This window comes from Mesoplodon densirostris, chromosome X, assembly GCF_025265405.1.
Source record: "Mesoplodon densirostris isolate mMesDen1 chromosome X, mMesDen1 primary haplotype, whole genome shotgun sequence".
NCBI lineage: Eukaryota > Metazoa > Chordata > Mammalia > Artiodactyla > Ziphiidae > Mesoplodon > Mesoplodon densirostris.
The window spans coordinates 108,683,796-108,708,295 of record NC_082681.1 but is presented as its reverse complement, the minus strand read 5'-3'; the positions used below and the strand labels follow the sequence as shown (position 1 = coordinate 108,708,295).

General features: G+C 37.0%; 1 protein-coding gene across 1 annotated transcript in view; it reads right to left on the bottom strand.

Moving 5' to 3' along the window:
- Positions 1–24,500, bottom strand: part of DMD (dystrophin) — a 1,698,782-nt gene that overhangs the window by 1,417,698 nt on the left and 256,584 nt on the right. Inside the window, exons 11-12 of the mRNA XM_060087208.1 lie at positions 11,466–11,645; positions 494–669 (exon numbers count right to left, since the gene is read on the bottom strand). Coding sequence (XP_059943191.1) covers positions 494–669; positions 11,466–11,645 — 356 coding nt within the window. The remainder of the gene's footprint in view (positions 1–493; positions 670–11,465; positions 11,646–24,500) is intronic.

Here is a 24,500-nt window from a genome sequence, read left to right as displayed (position 1 = left end):
TTATAAATATCAAAGAACAGGAAATCTGTTCTGTAATTACTCCTGATTTAGGACACGCAGATTGAGACATTATGTTCTCGTAAACTAACAGAATGGATCGTGTCTATTATAGGTGTACTTCTTCTTCATGAAAATGTCCTTTCCATTACTGGAAAAAGGCATTTAATGCAAAAGCAGGCACTAAACAAGCAGGCTCTTGATAAGAAAAAAGGAAACTTTCAGGATAAAAGGCATCCATCACTTGTGGTTTTCAATCCAGAAAATAGTATTTCCATTAAGCATTCTGTTTTTGTTGGGATAGGGATTGCTTGGGGGAAATTTTAAAACTTACTTCATAATTTGTCTTACTAACTTAACTGACATTATAGGCACCCGAGGCTTCGGGAAATATTGTTTAAGTAAAAACACTGCCATCAAAATAGCTGTAAATGAGTTTTCCTGCTTAACAATTACTCTTCGTTTGAGGATAAAGCCATGAGCAAAAGCTTCTCACCTTTTCCTAATTTCGGAATCCACAATAATTTGCCTCTTCTTTTGGGGAGGTGGTGGTGGGAGTTCCTCTTGGGCATGCTTTACGAGGATTTGTTCCCTCGTGGTCACCATAGTTACCGTTTCCATTACAGTTGTCTGTGTTAGTGATGGCTGAGTGGTGGTGACAGCCTGTGAAATCTGCAAGAAGTATTGAAACAGAGGTCACACACTGCTTGAAAGACTTCAGTAAAGACTGCTTGGAGTGGTGAAGGAAAATAATGAGAAACTGTTCCTGTTTGTTGGTAAATTGACCTTCAGATCAAAATAGCACCATACTGAACCCAAATCAAATTGTTTTATCTGACTTAAGTTATGTTGACTGAAACCACAAAGGAAAGTAATCTCAAAACCAGAAGTAAACTAGCACCTCTGCAATTTATTGGTTAAGCTATAGGAAATAAGTGGGGCAAAGGAGGAAAACTTAGGGTGTCATTCTGTCATTTAATTAGCCATGCTGTTTAAAGTATTTACAACACTAATGTAAATTGTGCTCAGGTATTCCAGCACTAATTCCATTGCCTGGCACATTGTATATGTTTATTAAATAGTGCACTGAATGCATCTTTGGTTTTCATAAATATAATTATTTATAGTCTCTAAATTTTTAGAAAAAATTCTTTGAACTGTGTAATAAATGACTTTTTAATCAAATAAGTGATATGCCCTTTAAAAGTACAATAAAAGATTAATATAAAGTGCCTATTAGTCCAGAAATACATTTAAGCTGAATGTTATTCGAATGTTAAAAAGCACGCTACACTTGTTTGATTTAAATTAGTCAATCTGTTAAAATATTTGAGTATCCAAAGTTAGCATTCAATTCTTCTTGGTTTAGAATTACACTAACTTTGTGTTCAGATTTTACAAAGATTTTTTTTAGACATAGATCATCACTCTTTGAAATGATACGATTTGTGACCCAAGTTGTGAGAGGCCATTCCCTCAGTACACAGGCATTACCAGACAGACAAGTCACAAAACGGTGAGACATCCTCTTGCCTTAACCACCAATTCTGTCTCACAGTCCTCCAGTTATTAAGACTAAAAAGTTACCTCTTGTGATGTTAATCATTACTCTTCCAGTAAGCCAAATTTTTCGGAAGACCTATTTCCATGGAGACCAAAACAGGCCTGCTTTGGATCCACTTATATGTACTAAATATACACATAGTCAAGGATCTGGTTGGGGCCAAGAGTAGTTTTACTGATTTTCCTGAATTTGCCAAGAGATAAGGAAGAGATTTGAGGGAACCTCCCTGCCTCACACATGATGACCGATTCCCTCAATGGGAAGAAAGCAGGGAAGCCTCATGATCTTCTGATTTAAGCTTCCAAATAGGAATTGACATGTAGTAATGAAATCCTTTGTCATGGTGTCTTATGTAAAAATTGCTTTTGACAAATACATTTTGAAGGTGCTACCCTTTGTGCAAGCCACATCTTTACATATGCCAAGGCCTTAGGGACTTCCATTTAGGTAGCCTAAATAGTTTTAAAAAAAAAGACATTAAGAGATATCAAGTTTCTACATGTGTCAAGCACAGGTTTTATCTTCTCTAAGATCTCCATAGATTCATTATTCAGAATCAAGCACTGAGCTTCAAACTATAATTATATAGTCCACTGACAAGTTATGCCAAAATGAAAGCAGAAGGAAACATAGTTTTTAAAAATGCTTAAGATGTAACCTCAAACCTAACTGAACTCAACACAAAATGACAATTACATGATAAAATTAATTCTACCTTTAACCAAAAGGAACACAGAGTTTTTAAGTAGGATTCCAAGAGCATTTAATTTTTTCAGAGTAACATTTTTTTTACATGGGCAAATTGTTTTTGCATACAATCAGGGCTTGAAGAAAATATTGTTCAGGTGGAAAATTTCTACTTTTATATGTGCAGGCACCAGAATGCAGAGATTCTGAAAATACAAAGCTATTTTTTGCAGTTATATCTAATGTTATGGAATATTTGTGCTACTGAATATTTGGCTGTGAAATTAATTTCTAAAATGTTATATCTTCTAATTGCTATTTATTATGAAATTGGATAGATGTGCCCATGGAAGGTAAAGAGAAATGGCAACATTATATACTATGAAAAGAAATTTAAGAATATAGCAAGCCTTATAAGAAAGAAAAAATAATATTTTTTAATAAAATAATAGCAGACGTGGATCTGTAATTGTTCTGTACTATAATCATCACTATACAGTATTTGAAACTACTACTTCATTTCCTTTGGGATACAGAAATAAGAAAACATCTGTGCATTGACCCTGTAAATATAGGGTATAATTCATTATATATAACAAATTAATAATTACTTTCAAAACCTACTCCAGAATAAAAAACAATTGGTCATGTACTAAATTTCCCCATCACTTTTAGTTATTGACTGTAAACACTTAATTATATGTTAGAATCCTTAAAAATATAGACAGGAAGGGATTATGGAGGTCACTGAGTATAACCTCCTCCTTACTACAGGATTCACTACTTCCAGAAGCAGACAACTCCTTCCTGAGTATGGCATCAATTTTTCCCATTGGCAAAGATCTTTACACCTAGTGGAAGCCTGCATTATTATTATTTTTGTGTGTGTGTGTGTGTGTGGTTCGTGGGCCTCTCACTGTTGTGGCCTCTCCCCTTGCGGAGCACAGGCTCCGGACGCGCAGGCTCAGCGGTCATGGCTCACGGGCCTAGCCTCTCCGCGGCATGTGGGATCTTCCCGAACCAGGGCACGAACCCGTGTCCCCTGCATCGGCAGGCGGACTCTCAACCACTGCGCCACCAGGGAAGCCCAAGCCTGCATTATTATGACTTCATTCATATAAAATTTGTTTTGGGAATTCCCTGGCGGTCCAGAGCTTAAGACTCTGTGCTTCCACTGCAGGGAGCATGGATTCAATCTCTTGTCTGGGAACTAAGATCCCACAAGCTGTGCTGCATGGCCTGAGTAAATAACTAAATAAAATTTGTTTTGAACCCTGAAACAACAAAGAGTAAGGTGAGTATTGTTTCCACCTGACAGTCTTAAAGGTCTGAAGCTTGACAATCATGACTCTAATAAATCTTATTTCCAAGCTCTATAATACCAGGTACTTGCTAGAACTAGATTTAATCGGGTGCTCCAAAACCTAGATTTTCTGACTTTGGACATCATATTCAATTAAAGCAATCTAAAACTGCATAAGCTATTCAGCAGCTGAATCATAATGGTTCAATTAAATTCTAACATCTATTCAATATGTGTCACTACAGGACACCCAGAAACAAATATAATGGAACCTCTATTTTTAGAGATATCACAGTATAGTAGTGAAGGTGACAACCACACAAATGATTGTGAGACAAGGTGAGTTCCATATGAAAAATACAAGTATGCAAAATAATTGCATGTAAATGTCTTCACGAAAACAAAGTAGATTTGTTTTTAAATACTAGCCCCTTGATCTGTCAGTTAACTAGCCAGTAAAAATGGAAAAGAATTATTTGTCTTTAGGTTTGGAAGCTAGTTCCCCTTACAGTGATTAAAAGTGGAGGTCTCTGAGCCAGGCTCCACAGTTCTCAAACAACAGGTCCACAGTTCACATCCTGTAACATTTGAGGCAGACTGGTTACTCTCTCAGAGCTTTGATTTATTTTCTTCATATGTAAAACAGTAATGATAACACATCTCTCACAAGGGTGTTGCAAACAAGGCCTGCTTCATGGGTGTGCAACTTATGTAGTCACCCAGGTCCCCTCACTCAAAAGGATCTCATTCTTGGTTTCATGCTCTGCTGTCACCCTCTTGAAATTCTTAATAACTTTTGTAAAGAATCCCTGCATATTCATTCTGCGCTGAGCCTCGCAAAATATGTAGCCCGTCCAGGAAGCAAGAATTAAATTACATAATGTTTGAACACAATAAGTACTCTCTTGCTACATATTAGTAATAACCACTAAAAAGTCCAGAGAAAATTCAGGAATTTTTCTAAACCGAACCTTCTTTACTTATAAAGTGATATATGTTAATTTCCAAAATTTACATTTTTCCCATTGTGAGAAAAACTGGAAGAGCATTTGCCCAGTATCTTGATAGTTCTAGGGTGAACATCTTCTTGCATTAAGGTTGTACAAGTTGGGTAGGTCTAGAAAAAACATACTATTTTCAAACAATGAAAATCTTTCTTACCATTTTCTCTTCCATTTGTTTACAAATGCACATTTTGAAAAAGAGCTATATGTACATTCAAGCATATTTAAAGAATGTAAAAGGGCATATAACTAAAGGAAACATTTCTTTTCCACCAGTGTCCAGTTTCTCATGGGCAACTAGTTGTATTTACCACCTGTTCTTATATTTTAAATTAACTTTATGCTCTTATCTTTCTTTCAGTTTGGCCCATATTCTTAACTGCATCACTTAATTATTTAAATAGTCTTGACTTTGTAAGTTTTGATGTTAGAGATTTCTACTGGTATTGTGAGATACTATTTGAACATTTTAAAAAAACTTACTAAAAGAGATTCAAATTATAAAAAATTAGTTACCTAATTTACCTTATTATCATTTTTATTATTAAAATACTTATACTTGTAATAATAGCTACCAGTTATGGAGCTCTCTGCACATTCCAGGCATTATGCTAGGTGCTTTGCATCCCTTATCTTATTTAAAATACTCAAAATAGTATCTGCAGTAAAAGCTTAATAAGTGGTGGTTATCATTACCTCACAATGGCCCTAAGAATAAGTACTAAGTTTATTCCCATTTTATAGATGAGAGGTAAAAATTTCAGGCAGGTTGACAAGTATGGATTGAAGTTTCTCGTTGTGTTCTTTATACATACAGAACTTTAGAGTGATCACTGATTTTTAATGGGCATAGAGGGGTTGCAGTTCTACAGTTTAAAACATACTGCATAATCATAGCAACAGCTTTAGCTGGTAACTGATAGCCAGGCTTAAAACTATCTCCACAGGCGTGGTAGCACAAGGCACAAATACCTGATGACGGTGTGAGGATTCACAATTCTAAGCAACAGAAAGGATTTATATGTTGAACTTTATGAGAAACCTGGGGTAAAAGATCAGGTGCTCACAAAGGAAGCTGGGTTATTAATCAAAAGGCTAAAAAATATTCTATGTCATGAACAAATGCCAAGGAATTAACACAGCTAGGTGTAGCATGTAAGGAGTGCCCAAGTTCATGAGAGTGGCTTGGTAACTAAACTGTAATATCAATTACTGTCCTGTTTTGATACTGATATTAAGGCAATATAATTTCTTGAATAGATACTGATATTAGAATCATAAGCACAGAGTCAATATTCAAAAGATATCATAAAAGAAGTCATTCTCCTATTTGAAATAAAACATTATATGATAGTTAAGAAGGTTTATTCCATAAAACTCTCTCTTTAATTTTATGTATTTTGTCCCTCACTTCAAATTCTCTTTTGTACACATTGTCAGAAAGAAGAGATACATGTTGGCTTCAGGATACATACTAATCACAGAATTTGAGCAATTGTGTGAATTAGCCACATCTGCAAAAATTCAAGAAGCAATGAAATTTATTTTTTCTGATCCACCTGACCTTCCTCTACACACCATCTGGCAGGAAGTAATGGAACACTTTCTTTAACTAGGGATGCAGATTATTAAGCATACAGAAAAAACTTGGATTTTTCTTGCTGTGTTATTTCATTTATTGTCAACAAACAATAGATTTATCATATAGATGCTGAGTATTTTATCTTAATGGTATTTTAATTACATACTCATGATGAGTGAAATGTAACTATTTCAGAAGTCAGTCTTCTTCTAATAGGAAGAGAATTTCATTTTTATTATCATCTTCCAGCTGACTCTGAGATTTATACAATGGAGATAGTTGGAATCTCTTCACTAATTACTCCAGTTTTATATAAAATTTCAAGCAAAGAGAAACGTATCATAAACATTTAGAACTAGAAGGACACTACAGAGATCTTCCTAGACCAAATTTTTCATTTTATAAATAAGGAATGAGTGGTTCCAACAGTTAATCCAACTCTTGTCTCTTAAATTTTCAGTGTCTACAACATTTTGTGTTGTTGTAGATAAATGAATTTACAACATAAAACCAATTGCACTGATGCACACACGGCCTGTTCTCAAACATCTACTTTAGCTGAAGGTAGCAAAAGAATACAGTTAATTCCCAAGGTTATTTGAGCTATAACTTGGAAATTTTCTAATAAAACCTTTAACCTAAGCAATTAACCAAAAGATGCTCTAAAATTCAAGATAGTTAGTCCATGAATTAAGTAAGATAAAAACCTAAAATAAGTGAGGAAATTTTATTTCAATTATGGGTTTTATAAAACCATTAAAATTGTTTTTTAATTGGCAGCAGACTGATTAGACTTGGAGAGCTTTCAGGAACCACTGAAAAGGGTTGTCAACTGAAAGGCCTTAGAGTATTTTTAATTAAAATCATTGGCAAAAAGATGAGAGGCAAACCAATTGTAACTACATTTCATGTATCAAGAAGTCTACAAAATAATGCTTTGAGAATGGGTACAGTCAGAATGTGCATGTAAAATATTTTATGGAGAGTAAAAACAGGGATCTCTAAAATATGAGAATGAACTCTGAAAAGAAAGGCAAATACAGAAATTTTCATCTTAATGCTTCTGCATCTATTTGCATTTCTGGTATTATGAAAAACACTAGCTTATTATCTTGAACCATGTTTTACATTACTTACATGTCTGGCAGGAGTTTTAAAACTCTCAGAAGGACGTAAATAATGTAGAAGAGATATATCCATACAAAATAATCACTTCCTCTATTTGGGAATCCATGAGTACAGACACAGACACACACAGCATAAACATGTACGCTCACGTTCAAGGGGAGGAGAATTCTGAGGATATTAATTTTATCTTTAAGATATTTGTGCTCATAGTTCCGAACACTGCAAAAATGGTCATTAGGAATATAGCAACGTATTGATAAAATGGGAATAAGAGCTATGAACTTGCACGAGTCACAGAGTGTTCCTTATTTCTGGCAAAGAAGATAATTTACTCTGTTTAAAAAAATCACAAGGCTACAGAACTTCTGGACTTATCTAGATAGATATATTCTTACGTCTAAACTCATGCTGCCAAGTCTAACATAAATTACTATAATAAATTATAAAGCAAATGAATAATATCCCCTTTCCATAGTATACCATGATTTCAGTTAAATGTGAAAAATAATATTTCAAATCATTTAAAGTATTAACTATAATGAATTTCTGACTATCGTATTCCCTAATTACAATCAAAATATAAATACGTCCACCAGGGGCACGGCAGTTAGGAAATAATAGCTGAGTAAATTTCAACGAGCATGTTTATAAAAAGTTTGGAGGAAACAAAGGGTCATTCGAGTATTTAAATACGTCAATTCAAGGTGTATTTCATTTGCTCTCTTTTCTAATTTTAAGCATCCACATAGCAAATGTTATTATTCTTTTTAACTTTTGGAAACAAAGTATTTCCATTTTCTTAGGCTGCCTTCTCATCAACTTCAGCATCTTCAGCTTGTGTCCAGGTATTACTCAAGCCAAACCTGACCCTGAAATGCAACAGAGCAGCCCTCATAGTTAATTTTTTTCATGTTTTGATCTCTTGCCATGCTACTGTTTCATAAGGTCAAAATCCCTCAAAGCCTTGACCTGAATAGCAGTCAAAATTTCGGGCACATGATGAGCACATATGAGCACAATCGGATGCCTTGTCATCTCAGTCACAATTCCAACACCCTACTGGATTTTAACCATTACCAGAACTTTGCTCATTCTTTATACCAATCATTTAAAAGGATTTTTAAAAGACTGAGTATATTGTGTCATTAATGTGACTATTTTTCCCCCACAAACATGCTGGAATATATGCAAACAAGTGAGCTTTGTTCTTTAAGGTCACAACCTTACCCTCAACATTCCTGGAATTTTTATGCAATTTTGATTAAGTTCAATGTGACACGTAAGCGAGAAAATCATTTTTTTTTTTAGTTACAAGATACTATTTCTTTTTTCACTCTATCTCCTTTTAATTCCTCTTTCCCTGGGTAGCTTCCTAAGAGCCCCCCACTCCCAAACAATGATTTGGATTGGGCCTATGATAGTGCATTTTTTGGGAAAAACCAAGGAGTGAAAAGTGAGACATGAGCTTAAGAAAGGCTCAAGCTTAGTGTCCTAGGAAGCAACTTGCTAATATAACTCCATTTATCTGCTTCTGGTCTGGTATAAGAGTGTATAATGGTTTAAAAAAAAAATCATAGTGAACTTACAACAAGCTGTCCAGACTCACTAAACAGAATGCCTTGCATATCAAGAGAACCTTTTTTTTTCTCAAAATGTTTTCATGTCTATGGCTTTATTTTACCCTCATCAAACCCCAGTGAGCAAGTAGAGCAGATATATGTTATATGTTGGAAATCATTTTATAAAGAATTACACAAACCAAAGCTAGTACTGTTTTATCATAGATTTCATAAAGTTCAAAAATAGGAGGTTAAGTAAGTTACCCTAAGTGGTAGTCTCATAACTTTTTTTTTTTTTTTGCGGTACGCGGGCCTCTCACTGTTGTGGCCTCTCCCATTGCAGAGCACAGGCTCCGGACGCGCAGGCTCAGCAGCCATGGCTCACGGGCCCAGCCGCTCCGCAGCATGTGGGATCTTCCCAGGCCGGGGCACGAACCCATATCCCCCGCATCGGCAGGTGGACTCTCAACCACTGCGCCACCAGGGAAGCCCCTAGTCTCATAACTTTTAAGCCATTAAAAAATAAGGTTTCTATTTTATTTTTTAACCAACTAGAATAATCAAATAAGTAAGATTTTGATGAGATGCACAAGTCTCATTCCACAGAATGAGCATATTTAAATACTAGCAATATACTGCTAGGAAATACTATCAATATATTGCTAGGAAGGTCTCCGTTCTTCCCATTTCAGGCAGCACTGAGGAACACCAGAATGTGGGGACTGGCACATATGTCACTGTCTTACTAATTCAATGTTTTAAAAAAATATGTTCTGCAGACTTTATCAAAGGCTGCATGTAGATTACTAGCCTACTGAATGAGATTTTCTGAGCACAGAATCTAGGACTATGCATTTGAATCAGTTTCCCAGGTAACTATTATGCAGACTCAAGTTTGGAAAACCACTGCCAATAGGGCAAGTGAACCAGAATGCAACCTTTTGTTAACCCCATTACACCTCCGTGAATATATCCCCTTAAAGAGACACATTTCAAAATATCTTCATCAAATAATGCCAGTGCTTCTTAACATGGTAACTGACCATTTTACAGCACCAATAATCTATGGAACCAGTGGGTATATATTGGAGTGATATCACTGATGGTTTAAAAAGTATAATACTTTCTAATGTCTCACATATTTGTTACATAAATGCCAATGATCACGCAAAGTAACCAAGGCCAGATTACATACAATAAGAAGAATCATGACCTGGTGGTAAAATCACTATTATATATCAAGTAACTGCCAAAAATATAGTCAATAGAATTTTTATTATTGCCCAATGACTGTATGAGAAATGATTGCAACTGATACTCCTTCAAGTTTTAAATTTTAAATATGAATTTGATTTTTAAAAAAAGATTGAACTGTGATTGAAAATCATATATGTTGGCTGATCATATTTTCTTAAATTATATTCTTGGAAGCAATACTTCAAACTTCATTTCTTCATCTTTCAACAAACATTTCCTAAGTGCCACTTATCAGATGCCAAGTATCAAAAAACAAATTCCCTGTACTGTCTCACAAGAGAGGAGATATATGCCTAAAGCTACTGAATGTGGCTTTAATAGAGATGTGTGCATGGTGCATTGAACTATGATCTGTGGCCAATTAGTAAAAGCTTCTATAATGCAAAACAATATGGCAGAATGTATTAAACAGTATTAAACATAATGTTAATATTTTGAATGACTGCCCATGATTCTACCATCTAATAACCATATCAGATAATAAAAGTTTCTAGTTTAAAAATATCATATTAAAAAAATATCAAAACTTTTACAATTCTTAGCATAAAAACACATGACACTACAAGTAAAACATAGATGTTTTCCTAATCTACAGCCTATATGTGTTAGTATAACTAAGCTGCATGATTTTATGAAACAACAGTCTATGGCAGAAAATCCACTGATTATAACCTCACTTGCACTAATTGAAAGAGGTCTTTAGTGAAATCAAAGGACCTGGGCCCTAGTCCTCCTCTTTTTTTTTTTTTTTTTTTTTCTTTTTGCGGTATGTGGGCCTCTCATTGTTGTGGCCTCTCCCGTTGCGGAGCACAGGCTCCGGATGCGCAGGCCCAGCGGCCATGGCTCACGGGCCCAGCCGCTCCGCGGCATATGGGATCCTCCCAGACCGGGGCACGAACCCGTATCCCCTGCATCGGCAGGCGGACTCTTAACCACTGCGCCACCAGGGAGGCCCCCCTAGTCCTCCTCTTATCACTGACTTTCCTTGGACAATTCACTTTTCCTCCCTAAACTTCATTTTCTCATACGTAAAATGTAGAGGTCAATTAATAGCCCTCATCATTCCCGGGATCATTCCAGTGTGATGACACAGTTCCCTAGCATTTTGTCCGACTGCTCTGAGTCACTCAGATCCTCATTCCCATTGAATTGGAAGGGATTACACTCTAAGGCAGTAGCTAGTTCAGTCCACTAGCACTCACTCCTCCACTTCTACCACATTCTCCAATGTCAAGGCAACCAAGAGAGCCATGTTGTTATTCAACTGAATACTTAGCAAGGACTAATCTAGTGACACCCTTTGCAGGGTTACAGTACCACTCTCTTATTGAAGATTTCAAAAATCTCAAGGATAATTTACTGTAGGTTAATTATTATCACTAACCTGTGCTGAACTCTTTTCAAGTTTTTGGACTAAATTATCCCAGCGCTGGGCAAAGTTGTCCAGCCATGCTTCCATCTTTTGGGCTACCAATGTATTTTTCAGTGTTGAAAGAAGATCTTGGTTGAGTGAGCAGAGTTTGTCCATGGTTTGCTTTTTCTTTTCTAGATCGGCTTTTAAAACCTGTTAAAACAAGGAAGAACACAGACAAAGCCTAGGTTACATTTTATGAAACACTATAGTTCAATTTGCTTTTGCATGCACTTTCTCATTTCTATAGATATGGAAAGATTATAATTATGCCTGCAAAAGATCGAGAGTTCATAAAAATATAAGTAGAAAATTATAATCCAAATAATGTTCCCAAGAAGCTTGAAGCGAAGTAAAAGTCAGATGTAGAATAAACACCTCGTTGAGGCACTTACGAACTACCTTAACATTTTTGAAGAACTGCCAAGTAAAAATGTAGCATTGCTTCAAAAGGCAAAACAGATCAACTTATGGAAATTACTTTTTAACATTTGGAGGTGTTCTAAAGTGAAAGGCATGGCTCTTGGATGTTAGTGAATTCCTTTGTAATTTCTGATAGAATTCAAATAAAATATCACATGCCAGGAGTCCTGAAGAAAAGATGGTGAATTGAGATGAGCATGGCTAAGGGGCCTTCCCAATCTGAAATGCTGTGATTATTTGAATAGATTTGCAATAGTATTTATTTCTATGATTTTTACATTCTTTTCATTATTTGGATACAAAAACCTTGTTATTCAGCTTACTGACTTTTTCATTTTTTAGCATCTGTTATTAACTTTCAGCTATTTGAGTAATTATCTTCTAAAGCTAATTTTAGAGCCCATTAGGTAATAGAACTAAGTAATTGAGTATAACACAAATCCTTTGGAACCACTTTGCCTGTTTACTAAATGCTTATGTGTTTTATGAAGTATTTTTATACCATTCATATTTCCAAAGTTCCTGGGAGCTACGGAGGGTTACGCATGTCATTTGGTTGATAGAGAATGAATAAACAAAGTGGCTTGTGTGAAATCAGTAGATCAGGGCTGCTTATTCTTTCATTTTGCCCATTAAGGTCAACCTATGCTTTGGGAAATCCCATTTCCGTCTCCCAAATGCTAGTCCCTGATGTAATTTGTAAACACAAAGTAAGAAGAAAGAAAGGAGAGAATTATTTTATGGCCCCTTTACAATCCCCTCTTTTTGGCAGTAGCAAGTACAATGAACATAAACTAAGCTGTGAGACCTGTCTTTCCAAAATAAATGCAAATTTATTTAAGAACAACTAACATTGCACATGGCAAAGAAATGAGTATGAAACAGATGTCCCAACTGCTCATGAACCGAAGTGTCATCAACAGGGAGAAATCATTACACACACACACCCCCGCAAAGGACACTTCATGTAGTTCATTTTGGCATGCCACCTGCATTGATAGCTCTTAACTGCAGACTGCTCCGGTGTCTCCTTCAATTAGTTCATCCTTTTCTCAGAATCTACTTCACCTGGTGTTCTTTATATTGCAGTCTTACTGCACGCCATTTTTAAGGAATAAAAGCAAGTTTTGAAATGAATTTCCAGTTTCTCCTCAATAATTGTCTGTTTCACTATTTTTTCTAAGTCTGAAAGAATGCAATAGACCAAAATATGAATTAAGATATATAAGCTGAATCTGAAGAAGGGGAAACCATTTGCGTTGGAAATTTATGGGTAGTCTCATGTTACCTAAAAAGATTTTCTTAGATGATCTATAAAAGTAATTGGATACCCAAAGAGATTTAGTGGCAAATGAAACGAAGCCTCCTGTGTTAACATTAAACCAAATGAAGAAGCACTTAGCGGGGCGTGGAGGGGGGATGAATTGGGAGATTGGGATTGACATATATACACTACTATGTATAAAATAGATAACTAATAAGAACCTGCTGTATAAAAAATAAATAAAATAAAATAAAATTCAAAAAAAAGAAGCACTTAGTGAACATTACAAAAATAAAGGGGAAATTCGCCATTAAGGAATACAATTAGGGGAAATAACTCAAGGTAAAATAAAAACAGCATTATAAAACTGTGGAATTATCAAATCAATATATTTTTCCCTAAATCTGTATGACAAAAACACTGTACTAACCAAGGCTTCTATCTAGTAAATTCTAGATCTGTGTTTGTCAAATGGTGATGGCAGGATAGTAGTTCTACCTCAGTTTGTTTCCCCTTGTTGGCTCTGGGCCAACCTCTCTCTTTCTCTCCCAATCTTTCTTCGTCTTATAATCTCCCAGTTCCTGAAGTACTCTCCCACCATAACTAAGAGAGGGAGAAAACAGGAAATCCATGGTGGTGCCTGATACATTGCATCATAGTAATGAATTGTCTTTTCCCATCTATCCTTGGAGAGCAATTATTTTAAGCTTGGATTTTGTGTGTGTATATCAAATAATTATGATTTAATTGTTACTAATACTTAGAGTATAAAAAAAGATGTCTTTCTGCATATCAAGAATTCATTACAGATCTTTGACTGCCAGAGAACCAGAGAGTTCTAGAAAACTCAGGAGGCAAAAAGAAGGTCTAGAAAACATGTACAAGGCAGAGGTCAGATAGGATTTTAAAAGAAGAAATATAATTTATTTTCATAGAAGTGAGGCACCTAGACATACCTCCCAAGGTAAGCAGGAAAGTACAGCCAATAAATCAGATTTGGACAGCAGTAGAAATGGGCAAGAAACAGATAAGCTGCTCAAGAAGACGGAATAAACATGTTCTAACTGGTCACGGTTAGATGATTTGAAGTGAAAAGAGAATGTACACTTACAAAAGGCCCAGAAAGTCTTCACCCTATTCTCATCAGACGTATGCTTCAGAGAGTAATGCCAAGACAATTTCTCTTAAACTGGCAACACTGAATTCTGTACCTATTTTATGTGTAGTTATTTGTCCATATGTAAGAAGTACTGTAATTCTTTCTAATCACCTGTTGTTGTATTTAGGTACATTGATCGACTGTGGGGGCTTCTCAGCTTGAGGGAACGTCAGAAATCACCAGGAAGGCTTGTTAACTGGCAGAATGCTGGGCCCTACACTTCCAGAGTTTCTGAATCAGTAGGTCTGGGATGGGGCCTAAGAATTTGCATTTCTAACAAGTTCCCAGGTGATGCTGCTAGTCTAAGGACCACACTTTGAGAACCACTGATACTATCTGGATGAATTCTTTGAGGGTGATCACAGGAGATGAGGTCAAGGTAGCAAGTCCTAGTGAAACAGCACTGTCAACAGGGACTTGCCAAGCTCCCATAGGCACTCTGCCCCTGCCATCTGATCTCACAGACACTTGATAGTGACCTAATTCCACAGTACTCCTGCAGCCCCTGCACACCATCCTCTCTTTTGTCAAGTTTCCCAGAGTTGTCCTGCCCTGGCAGACGCCACGAATCCTCACAGTAACAGTACTCTTCCCCAGGAACATATTTCTTGGAGGTTTGGGCCTTCCCATGATAACCTACTTGATTCTACAAGTCTTAGAATTCACCTCAGTTTCTTCTGTCCTTTTCTTTTTATTCTTTACACCAAATAAAACCTCAATTTTGATGATAGAAAAATAATAGACTGACATGATTTGGACAAAATGATGTAACAGGAGGAATGAAATACGTGACTCCTCATCCCCCACCTCAAATGAAAAGTAGGAGAAAATCCCATAGGTTATTAGGGATAATATTTCAAAACAAATTACACTGATTGTAAATAAAAGAGAGTTTTACCATTCAGTATATATACCTAGGTATGTAGTAGGAAATGGTGACAGATGGTACCTGTTTTGGGTCTCAGATTGTGACATATTTTAATGAACATTAAATTCTTATTCACTGCCTGAGTCAGCAGGGGAATTTTACCTCAAATTCTAGACCAGCTGTCAGGTTTTGTTAATTGGTTGAAACTATCAAATGGTAAGACTTATACAAAACATATTTTCATTTTATTCACAAGTAAGGTGACATAATTTGAATTTTAATCATATTGGAAAATTATTCAGACTTTGATAAGAGAGCATTTTCATGGCCCTGAAGCTAGTAACGTCTTTTTTTTTTTTTTTTTTTGGTATGCAGGCCTCTCTCAATGCCGTGGCCTCTTCCGTTGCGGAGCACAGGCTCCGGACGCGCATGCTCAGTGGCCATGGCTCACGGGCCTAGCTGCTCCATGGCATGTGGGATCTTCCCAGATCGGGGCATGAACCCATGTCCCCTGCAACGGTAGGCAGACTCTCAACCACTGCACCACCAGGGAAGCCCTAGTAACGTCTTTTACTTACAAAAATGTCAACAGAGTGGCACATGATTGAAAAAAATTTTTTCAACTGCAGTTATTTTCTGTCAAGGAATCAAATGTGATGAGGAGTTCTGAAATAGCTTAAAAGTCTTGGACCTGGGTCTGGATATCTTGGTGCTCATTTTAACTCTACCACTAATCTTCTGTGATACTGTATCTGTGCCATGTGTTTTCTCCTGAGCCTCAATTTCCTCTTCTAAAATAACCTAGGCTGTCTCCTCGTTTTCATGCCCAGTGCTTCTTAGTTCAGTTCTTCTAATTGGCCTCATTACTACCAAAAGTCTTACTACTAAAGAGCATTCCAAAAATGTAAACATGATTGTTATTCAACTCCCAATGGCTCCCTACTAGTTGAAGAACAAATTACAAATGTGATCACTGATATTTTTGCACTGTTTGAAACATAGATTACTTTTCTAAAATCTGTCTTTAGTAGTCACATCACTCAAAAAAACATACCTTCTGTGAGGAATGATTTCCTATCAACAATAAGCTAGCGTGTAATAACAAGTAATATCTACGTGAATCTATCTTAAATTAAAAGCCTACACAGGGGAAGGAGCTTCAAGATGGCAGAAGAGTAAGATGTGGAGATCACCTTCCTCCCCACAAATAAATCAGAAATACATCTACATGTGGAACGACTCCTACAGAATACCTACTGAACACTGACAGAAGACCACAGACCTCCTAAAAGGCAAGAAACTCCCCGTGTAACTGGGTAGGGAAAAAGAAAAAAAGAATAAACAGAGGCAAAGGATAGGGACGGGACCTGCACCAGTGGGAGGGAGCCGTGAAGGAGGAAAGGTTTCCACACACTAGGAAGCCCCTTCGTGGGCAGAGACTGCGGGTGGCGGAGGGGGAAAGCTTCGGAGCCGCGGAGGAAAGCGCAGCAACAGGGGTGTGGAGCAGAGAGCGGAGAGATTCCCGCACAGAAGAGCGGTGCCGACCAGCACTCACCAGCCCGAGAGGCTTGTCTGCTCACCCGCCAGGGCGGGGGGAGGGGTTGCTGGGAGCTGAGGCTCGGGATTCGGTGGGATCGCAGGGAGAGGACGGGGGTTGGCCGCGTGAACACAGCCTGAAGGGGCTAGTGCACCACAGCTAGCCGGGAGGGAGTCCGGGAAAAAGTCTAGACCTGCCGAAGAGGCAAGAGACTTTTTCTTCCCTCTTTGTTTTCTGGTGTGCGAGGAGAGGGGATTAAGAGCGCCGCTTAAAGGAGTTCCAGAGACGGGCGCGAGCCGCGGCTAAGAGCGCGGACACCAGAGACGGGCATGAAACGCTAAGGCTGCTGCTGCCGCCACCAGCCTGTGTGCAAGCACAGGTCACTCTCCACACGTCCCCTCCCGGGAGCCTGTGCAGCCCGCCACTGCCAGGGTCCCGTGATCCAGGGACAACTTACCCGGGAAAACGCATGGCGCACCTCAGGCTGGTGGAAAGTCACGTAGGCTTCTGCAGCCGCAGGCTTGCCCCGCATCCCTACCGCTCCCTCCCGCCAGCCTGACTGAGCCAGAGCCTGCGAATCAGCTGCTCCTTTAACCCCGTCCTCTCTGAGCAAAGAACAGACGCCCTCAGGCGACCTACAAGCAGAGGTGAGCCGAAATCCAAAGCTGAACCCCTGGAGCTGTGCGAACAAAGGAGAGAAAGGGAAATCTCTCCCAGCAGCCTCAGGAGCAGTGGATTAAATCTCCACAATCAACTTGATGTACCCTGCATTTGTATAATACCTGAATAGACAACAAATCATCCCAAATTGAGGAGGTGGACTTTGGGAGCAACGATATATATATATTTTTCCCTTTTTCTCTTTTTGTGAGTGTGTATGTGTATGCTTCTCTGTGTGATTTTGTCTGTATAGCTCTGCTTTTAGCATTTGTCCTAGGGTGCTGTCTGTCCTTTTTTTTTTTTTTGATTACTTAAAAATTTTTTTTCCTTAATAATTATTTATTTTTATTTTAATAATGTTATATTATTTTATTATACTTTATTTTATCTTCTTTCTTTCTTTATTTCGTTCTTTCTTTCTTTCTTTCTTTCTATTTTTCCTCCCTTTTATTCTGAGCCGTGTGGAGGACAGGCTCTTGGTGCTCCAGCCAGGTGTCAGGGCTGTGCCACTGAGGTAGGAGAGCCAAGTTCAGGACACTGGTCCACAAGAGACCTCCCAGCTCCACGTAATATCAAACGGAAAACATCTCCCAGAGATCTCCATCTCAACGCCATGACCCAGCTCCACTCAACGACCAGCAAGCTACAGTGTTGGACACCCTATGCCAAAGAACTAGCAAGACAGGAACACAACCCCACCCATTAGCAGAGAGGCTGCCTAAAATCATAATAAGGCCACAGACACCCCAAAACACACCACCAGACATGGGCCTGCCCACCAGAAAGACAAGATCCAGCCTCATCCACCAGAACACAGGCACTAGTCCCCTCCACCAGGAAGCCTAGAAACCCACTGAACCAACCTTAGCCACTGGGGTCAGACACCCAAAAAAACCAGAAATTATAATCCTGCAGCCTGTGAAAAGGAGACCCCAAACACAGTAAGTTAAGCAAAATGACAAGACAGAGAAACACACAGCAGGTGAAGGAGCAAGGCAAAAACCCAACAGACCTAACAACTGAAGAGGAAATAGGCAGTCTACCTGAAAAATAAATCAGAATAATAATAGTAAAGATGATCGAAAATCTTGTAAATAGAATGGAGAAAATACAAGAAACGTTAACAAGGACCTGGAAAACTATAGAGCAAACAAACAGAGATGAAAAACACAATAAATGAAATTTAAAATTCTCTAGAAGGGATCAATAGCAGAATAACTGAGGCAGAAGAACGGATAACTGACCTGGAAGATAAAACAGTGGAAATAACTACTGCAGAGCAGAATAAAGAAAAAAAAAAAAGAAAAGAACAGAGGACAGACTCAGAGACCTCTGGGACAACATTAAATGCACCAACATTCGAATTATAGGGGTCCCAAAAGAAGAGGAGAAAAAGAAAGGGACTGAGAAAATATTTGAAGAGATTATAGTTGAAAACTTCCCTATTATGGGAAAGGAAATAGTTAATCAAGTCCAGGAAGCACAGAGAGTCCCATACAGGATAAATCCAAGGAGAAACATGGCAAGACACATATTAATCAAACTATCAAAAATTAAATACAAAGAAAACATATTAAAAGCAGCAAGGGAAAAACAACAAGTAACACATAAAGGCATCCCCATAAGGTTACCAGCTGATCTATCAGCAGAAACTCTGCAAGCCAAAAGGCAGTGGCAGGACATATTTAAAGTGATGAAAGAGGAAAAACCTGCAACCGAGATTACTCTACCCAGCAAGGATCTCATTCAGATTTGATGGAGAAATTAAAAGCTTTACAGACAAGCCAAAGCTAAGAGAATTCAGCACCACCAAACCAGCTTTACAGCAAATGCTAAAGGAACTTCTCTAGGCAGGAAACACAAGAGAAGGAAAACACCTACAAAAATAAACCCAAAACAATCAAGAAAATGGTAATAGGAACATACATATCGATAATTACCTTAAATGTAAATGAATTAAATGCTCCAACAATAAGACATAGACTGGCTGAATGGATACAAAAACAAGACCCGTATATATGGGGACTACAAGAGACCCACGTCAGACCTAGAGACACATACAGACTGAAAGTGAGGGGATGGAAAAAGATATTCCATGCAAATGCAAATCAAAAGAAAGCTGGAGTAGCAATTCTCATATCAGACAAAATAGACTTTAAAACAAAGACTATTACAAGAGACAAAGAAGGACACTACATAATGATAAAGGGATCAATCCAACAAGAATATATAACAATTGTAAATATTTATGTACCCCACATAGGAGCACCTCAATACGTAAGGAAAATACTAACAGTCATAAAAGGGGAAATTGACAGCAACACAATTACTAGGGGACTTTAACACCCCACTTTCACCAATGTATAGATCATCCAAAATGAAAATAAATAAGGAAACACAAACTTTAAATGATACATTAAACAAGATGGACTTAATTGATATTTATAGGACATTCCATGCAAAAACAACAGAATACACATTCTTCTCAAGTGCTCATGGAACATTCTCCAGGATAGATCATATCTTGGGTCACAAATCAAGCCTTGGTAAATTTATGAAAATTGAAATCATATCAAGTATCTTTTCTGACCACAACACTGTGAGACTAGACATCAATTACAGGAAAAAATCTGTAAGAAATATAAACACGTGGAGGCTAAACAACACACTACTTAATAACCAAGAGATCACTTAAGAAATTAAAGAGGAAATGAAAAAATATCTAGAAACAAATGACAATGAAAACACAACCACCCAAAACCTATGGGATGCAGCAAAAGCAGTTCTAAGAGGGAAGTTTATAGCTATACAAGCCTACCTTACGAAACAAGAAACATCTCAAATAAACAACCTAACCTTACACCTAAAGCAATTAGAGAAAGAAGAATAAAAAAAACCCCGAAGTTAGCAGAAGGAAAGAAATCGTAAAGATCAGATCAGAAATAAAAGAAAAAGAAATGAAGGAAACGATAGCAAAGTTCAATAAAACTAAAAGCTGGTTCTTTGAGAAGAAAAACAAAAGTGGTAAACCATTAGTCAGACTTATCAAGAAAAAAAGGGAGAAGGCTCAAATCAATAGAAATAGAAATGAAAAAGGAGAAGTAACAACTGACCCTGCAGAAATACAAAGGATCATGAGAGATTACAACAAGCAACTATATGCCAATAAAATGGAAAACCTGGAAGAAATGGACAACTTATTAGAAATACACAACCTTCCAAGACTGAATCAGGAAGAAATAGAAAATATGAACAGACCAATCACAAGCACTGAAATTGAAACTGTGATTAAAAATCTTCCAACAAACAAAAGCCCAGGACCAGATGGCTTCAAAGGTGAATTCTATCAAACATTTAGAGAAGAGCTAACACCTATCCTTCTCAAACTCTTCCAGAATACAGCAGAGGGAGGAACACTCCCAAACTCATTCTACGAGGCCAACATCACTCTGATACCAAAACCAGACAAAGATGTCACAAAGAAAGAAAACTACAGGCCAATATCACTGATGAACATAGATGCAAAAATCCTCAACAAAATACTAGCAAACAGAGTCCAACAGCACAATAAAAGGATCATACACTATGATCAAGTGGGGTTTATCCCAGGAATGCAAGGATTCTTCAATATATGCAAATCAATCAACGTGATACACCATATTAACAAATTGAAGGAGAAAACCATATGATCATCTCAATCAATGCAGAGAAAGCTGTCAACAAAATTCAACACCCATTTATGATAAAAAACCCTCCAGAAAGTAGGCATAGAGGGAACTTTCCTCAACATAATAAAGGCCGTATATGACAAACCCACAGCCAACATCGTTCTTAATGGTGAAAAACTGAAACCATTTCCACTAAGATCAGGAACAAGACAAGGTTGCCCACTCTCACCACTATTATTCAACATAGTTTTGGAAGGTTTACCCACAGCAATCAGAGAAGAAAAAGAAATAAAATGAATCCAAATCGGAAAAGAAGTAAAGCTGTCACTGTTTACAGATGACATGATACTACACATAGAGAATCCTAAAGATGCTATCAGAAAACGACTAGAGCTAATCAATGAATTTGGTAAAGTAGCAGGATACAAAATTAATGCACAGAAATACTTGCATTCCTATACACTTATGATGAAAAATCTGAAAGAGAAATTAAGAAAATACTCCCATTTACCACTGCAACAAAAAGAATAAAATATCTAGGAATAAACCTACCTAAGGAGACAAAAGACCTGTATGCAGAAAATGATAAGACACTGATGAAAGAAATTAAAGATGATACAAATACATGGAGAGATGTACCATGGTCTTGGATTGGAAGAATCAACATTGTGAAAATGACTCTACTACCCAAAGCAATCTACAGATTCAATGCAGTCCCTATCAAACTACCAATGGCATTTTTCACAGAACTAGAACAAAAAATTTCACATTTGTATGGAACCACAAAAGACCCTGAATAGCCAAAGCAATCTTGAGAATGAAAAATGGAGCTGGAGGAATCAGGCTCCCTGACTTTAGACTATACTACAAAGCTACAGTAATCAAGATACTATGGTACCGGCACAAAAACAGAAATATAGTTCAATGGAACAGGATAGAAACCCCAGAGATAAACCCACACACATATCATCACATTATCTTTGATAAAGGAGGTAAGAATATACATTAGAGAAAAGACAGCCTCTTCAATAACTGATGCTGGGAAATCTGGACAGCTACATGTAAAAGAATGAAATTAGAACCCTCCCTAACACCATACACAAAAATAAACTCAAAATGGATTAAAGAGCTAAATGTAAGGCCAGACACCATCAAACTCTTACAGGAAAACATAGGCAGAACACTCTGTGACATAAATCACAGCAAGATCCTTTTTGACCCACCTCCTAGAGAAATGGAAATAAAAACAAAAATAAGCAAATGGGACCTAATGAAACTTATAAGCTTTTGCACAGAAAAGGAAATGATAAACAAGACAAAAAGACAACACTCAGAATGGGAGAAAATATTTGCAAATGAAGCAACGGGCAAAGGATTAATCTCCAAAACATACAAGCAACTCATGCAGCTCAATATCAAAAAAATAAAGAACGCAATCCAAAAATGGGCAGAAGACCTAAACAGACATGTCTCCAAAGAATATATACAGATTGCCAACAAACACATAAAAGAATGCTCAACATCATTAATCATCAGAGAAATGCAAATCAAAACTACAATGAGATACATCTCACACTGGTCAGAATGGCCATCATCAAAAAATCTACAAACAATAAAGGCTGGAGAGGGTGTGGAGAAAAGGAAACCCTCTTGCACTGTTGGTGGGAATGTATATTGCTACAGCCACTATGGAGAACAGTATGGGGGTTCCTTAAAAAACTAAAAATAGAACTACCATATGACCCAGCAATCCCACTACAGGGCATATACCCTGAAAAAAACATAATTCAAAAAGAGTCATGTACCAAAATGTTCACTGCAGCTCTATTTACAATAGCCCGGAGATGGAAGCAACCTAAGTGTCCACTGACAGATGAATGGATGAAGAAGATGTGGCACATATATACAATGGAATATTACTCAGCCATAAAAAGAAACGAAACTGAGTTATTTGTAGTGAGGTGGATGGACCTAGAGACTGTCATAAAGAGTGAAGTAAGCCAGAAAGAGAAAAACAAATACCGTATGCTAACACATATATATGGAATCTTAAAAAAAAAAAAAAAGGTAAAAAATGGTCAGAAGAGCCTAGGGGCAAGACAGGAATAAAGATGCAGACCTACTAGAGAATGGACTTGAGGATATGGGGAGGGGGAAGGGTACACTGGGACAAAGTGAGAGAGTGGCATGGACATATATACACTATCAAATGTAAAATAGATAGCTAGTGGGACGCAGCTGCATAGCACAGTGAGATCAGCTCGGTGATTTGTGAGGGGTGGGATAGGGAGGGTGGGAGGGAGGGAGATGCAAGAGGGAAGAGATATGGGGACATATGTATATGTATAACTGATTCACTTTGTTATAAAGCAGAAACTAAGACACCATTGTAAAGCAATTATACTCCAACAAAGATGTTAAAAAAATAAAAAAATAATAATAAAATAAAATCCATTGTTTTTAGCAAAAAAAAAAAAAACCTATAGAAAATTAGTTAACTCTGGAGCAAAAAATGCATGATACAAATAAATATTTGGTAAAATGGTATGAATTTAACTGGGGAGATTTATTTAAGATTAGCTTTAAATAAATGATTTAATTATTATGATGTATAATATATCATATCAATATAGACATAAATAGATTAATTTAGGTAAAGTTATGAAATATTATTTACAGTAGACCTTTTTTTATATTAGAGTTAACATCAAGTTAGCATTTATTAGAATTGATGAAAAATCAAAAAGAAATTATGCAATATTTTATTTGAAAAATCAAGCTCTTAATATTAGATTTTGCTCTCCCTTACTGGAAAATAACAAAATTTGCAGTGGAAGAGAAGCTTTGGAGATCTTTTTTAATCCCATAATGTTCAACTCAAAATGAAATGTCTCAGTGAAGCCTGCTGTCTTCTTATTGCCAAAGTTCATTAATTCCTCAAAACACACAACACAGGCACTATAATCAATGCCATTTGGTTTGCTTTAATGTTTTTCTTGTTTTCCAAACTAGGGTATAAGCCCCTTCTATGTAAGCATAATCATCTCTTGTGCTTCTCTTTATATTTCTCAGAGAATCTACTTAAGTTTACTTTAGACTCATTAGACTTACTAAACTTATGTTTACTTTAGAATTATACTGTTCAGAACTTTATGGAACATTCACAGGTACTTCTTAGTGCTACCTTTTAATTTTTAATGAAATCTTATTCCAGGTATGCTATACTTTTTCAAGAGTACAATTCTGTTTCAAAAAAATAAAGTTGAAACTTTACCTATATATTATGAAATTAATGTTTCTATCCCTCCAAAATTCATATTTTGAAGGCCTAACCTCCCAATGTGATATTAGGAGGTGGAGCTTTGGGGAGATAATTAGGCTTAGATGAGGTCATGAGAGTAAGGCCCCCATGCTAGCATTAGTGCCTTA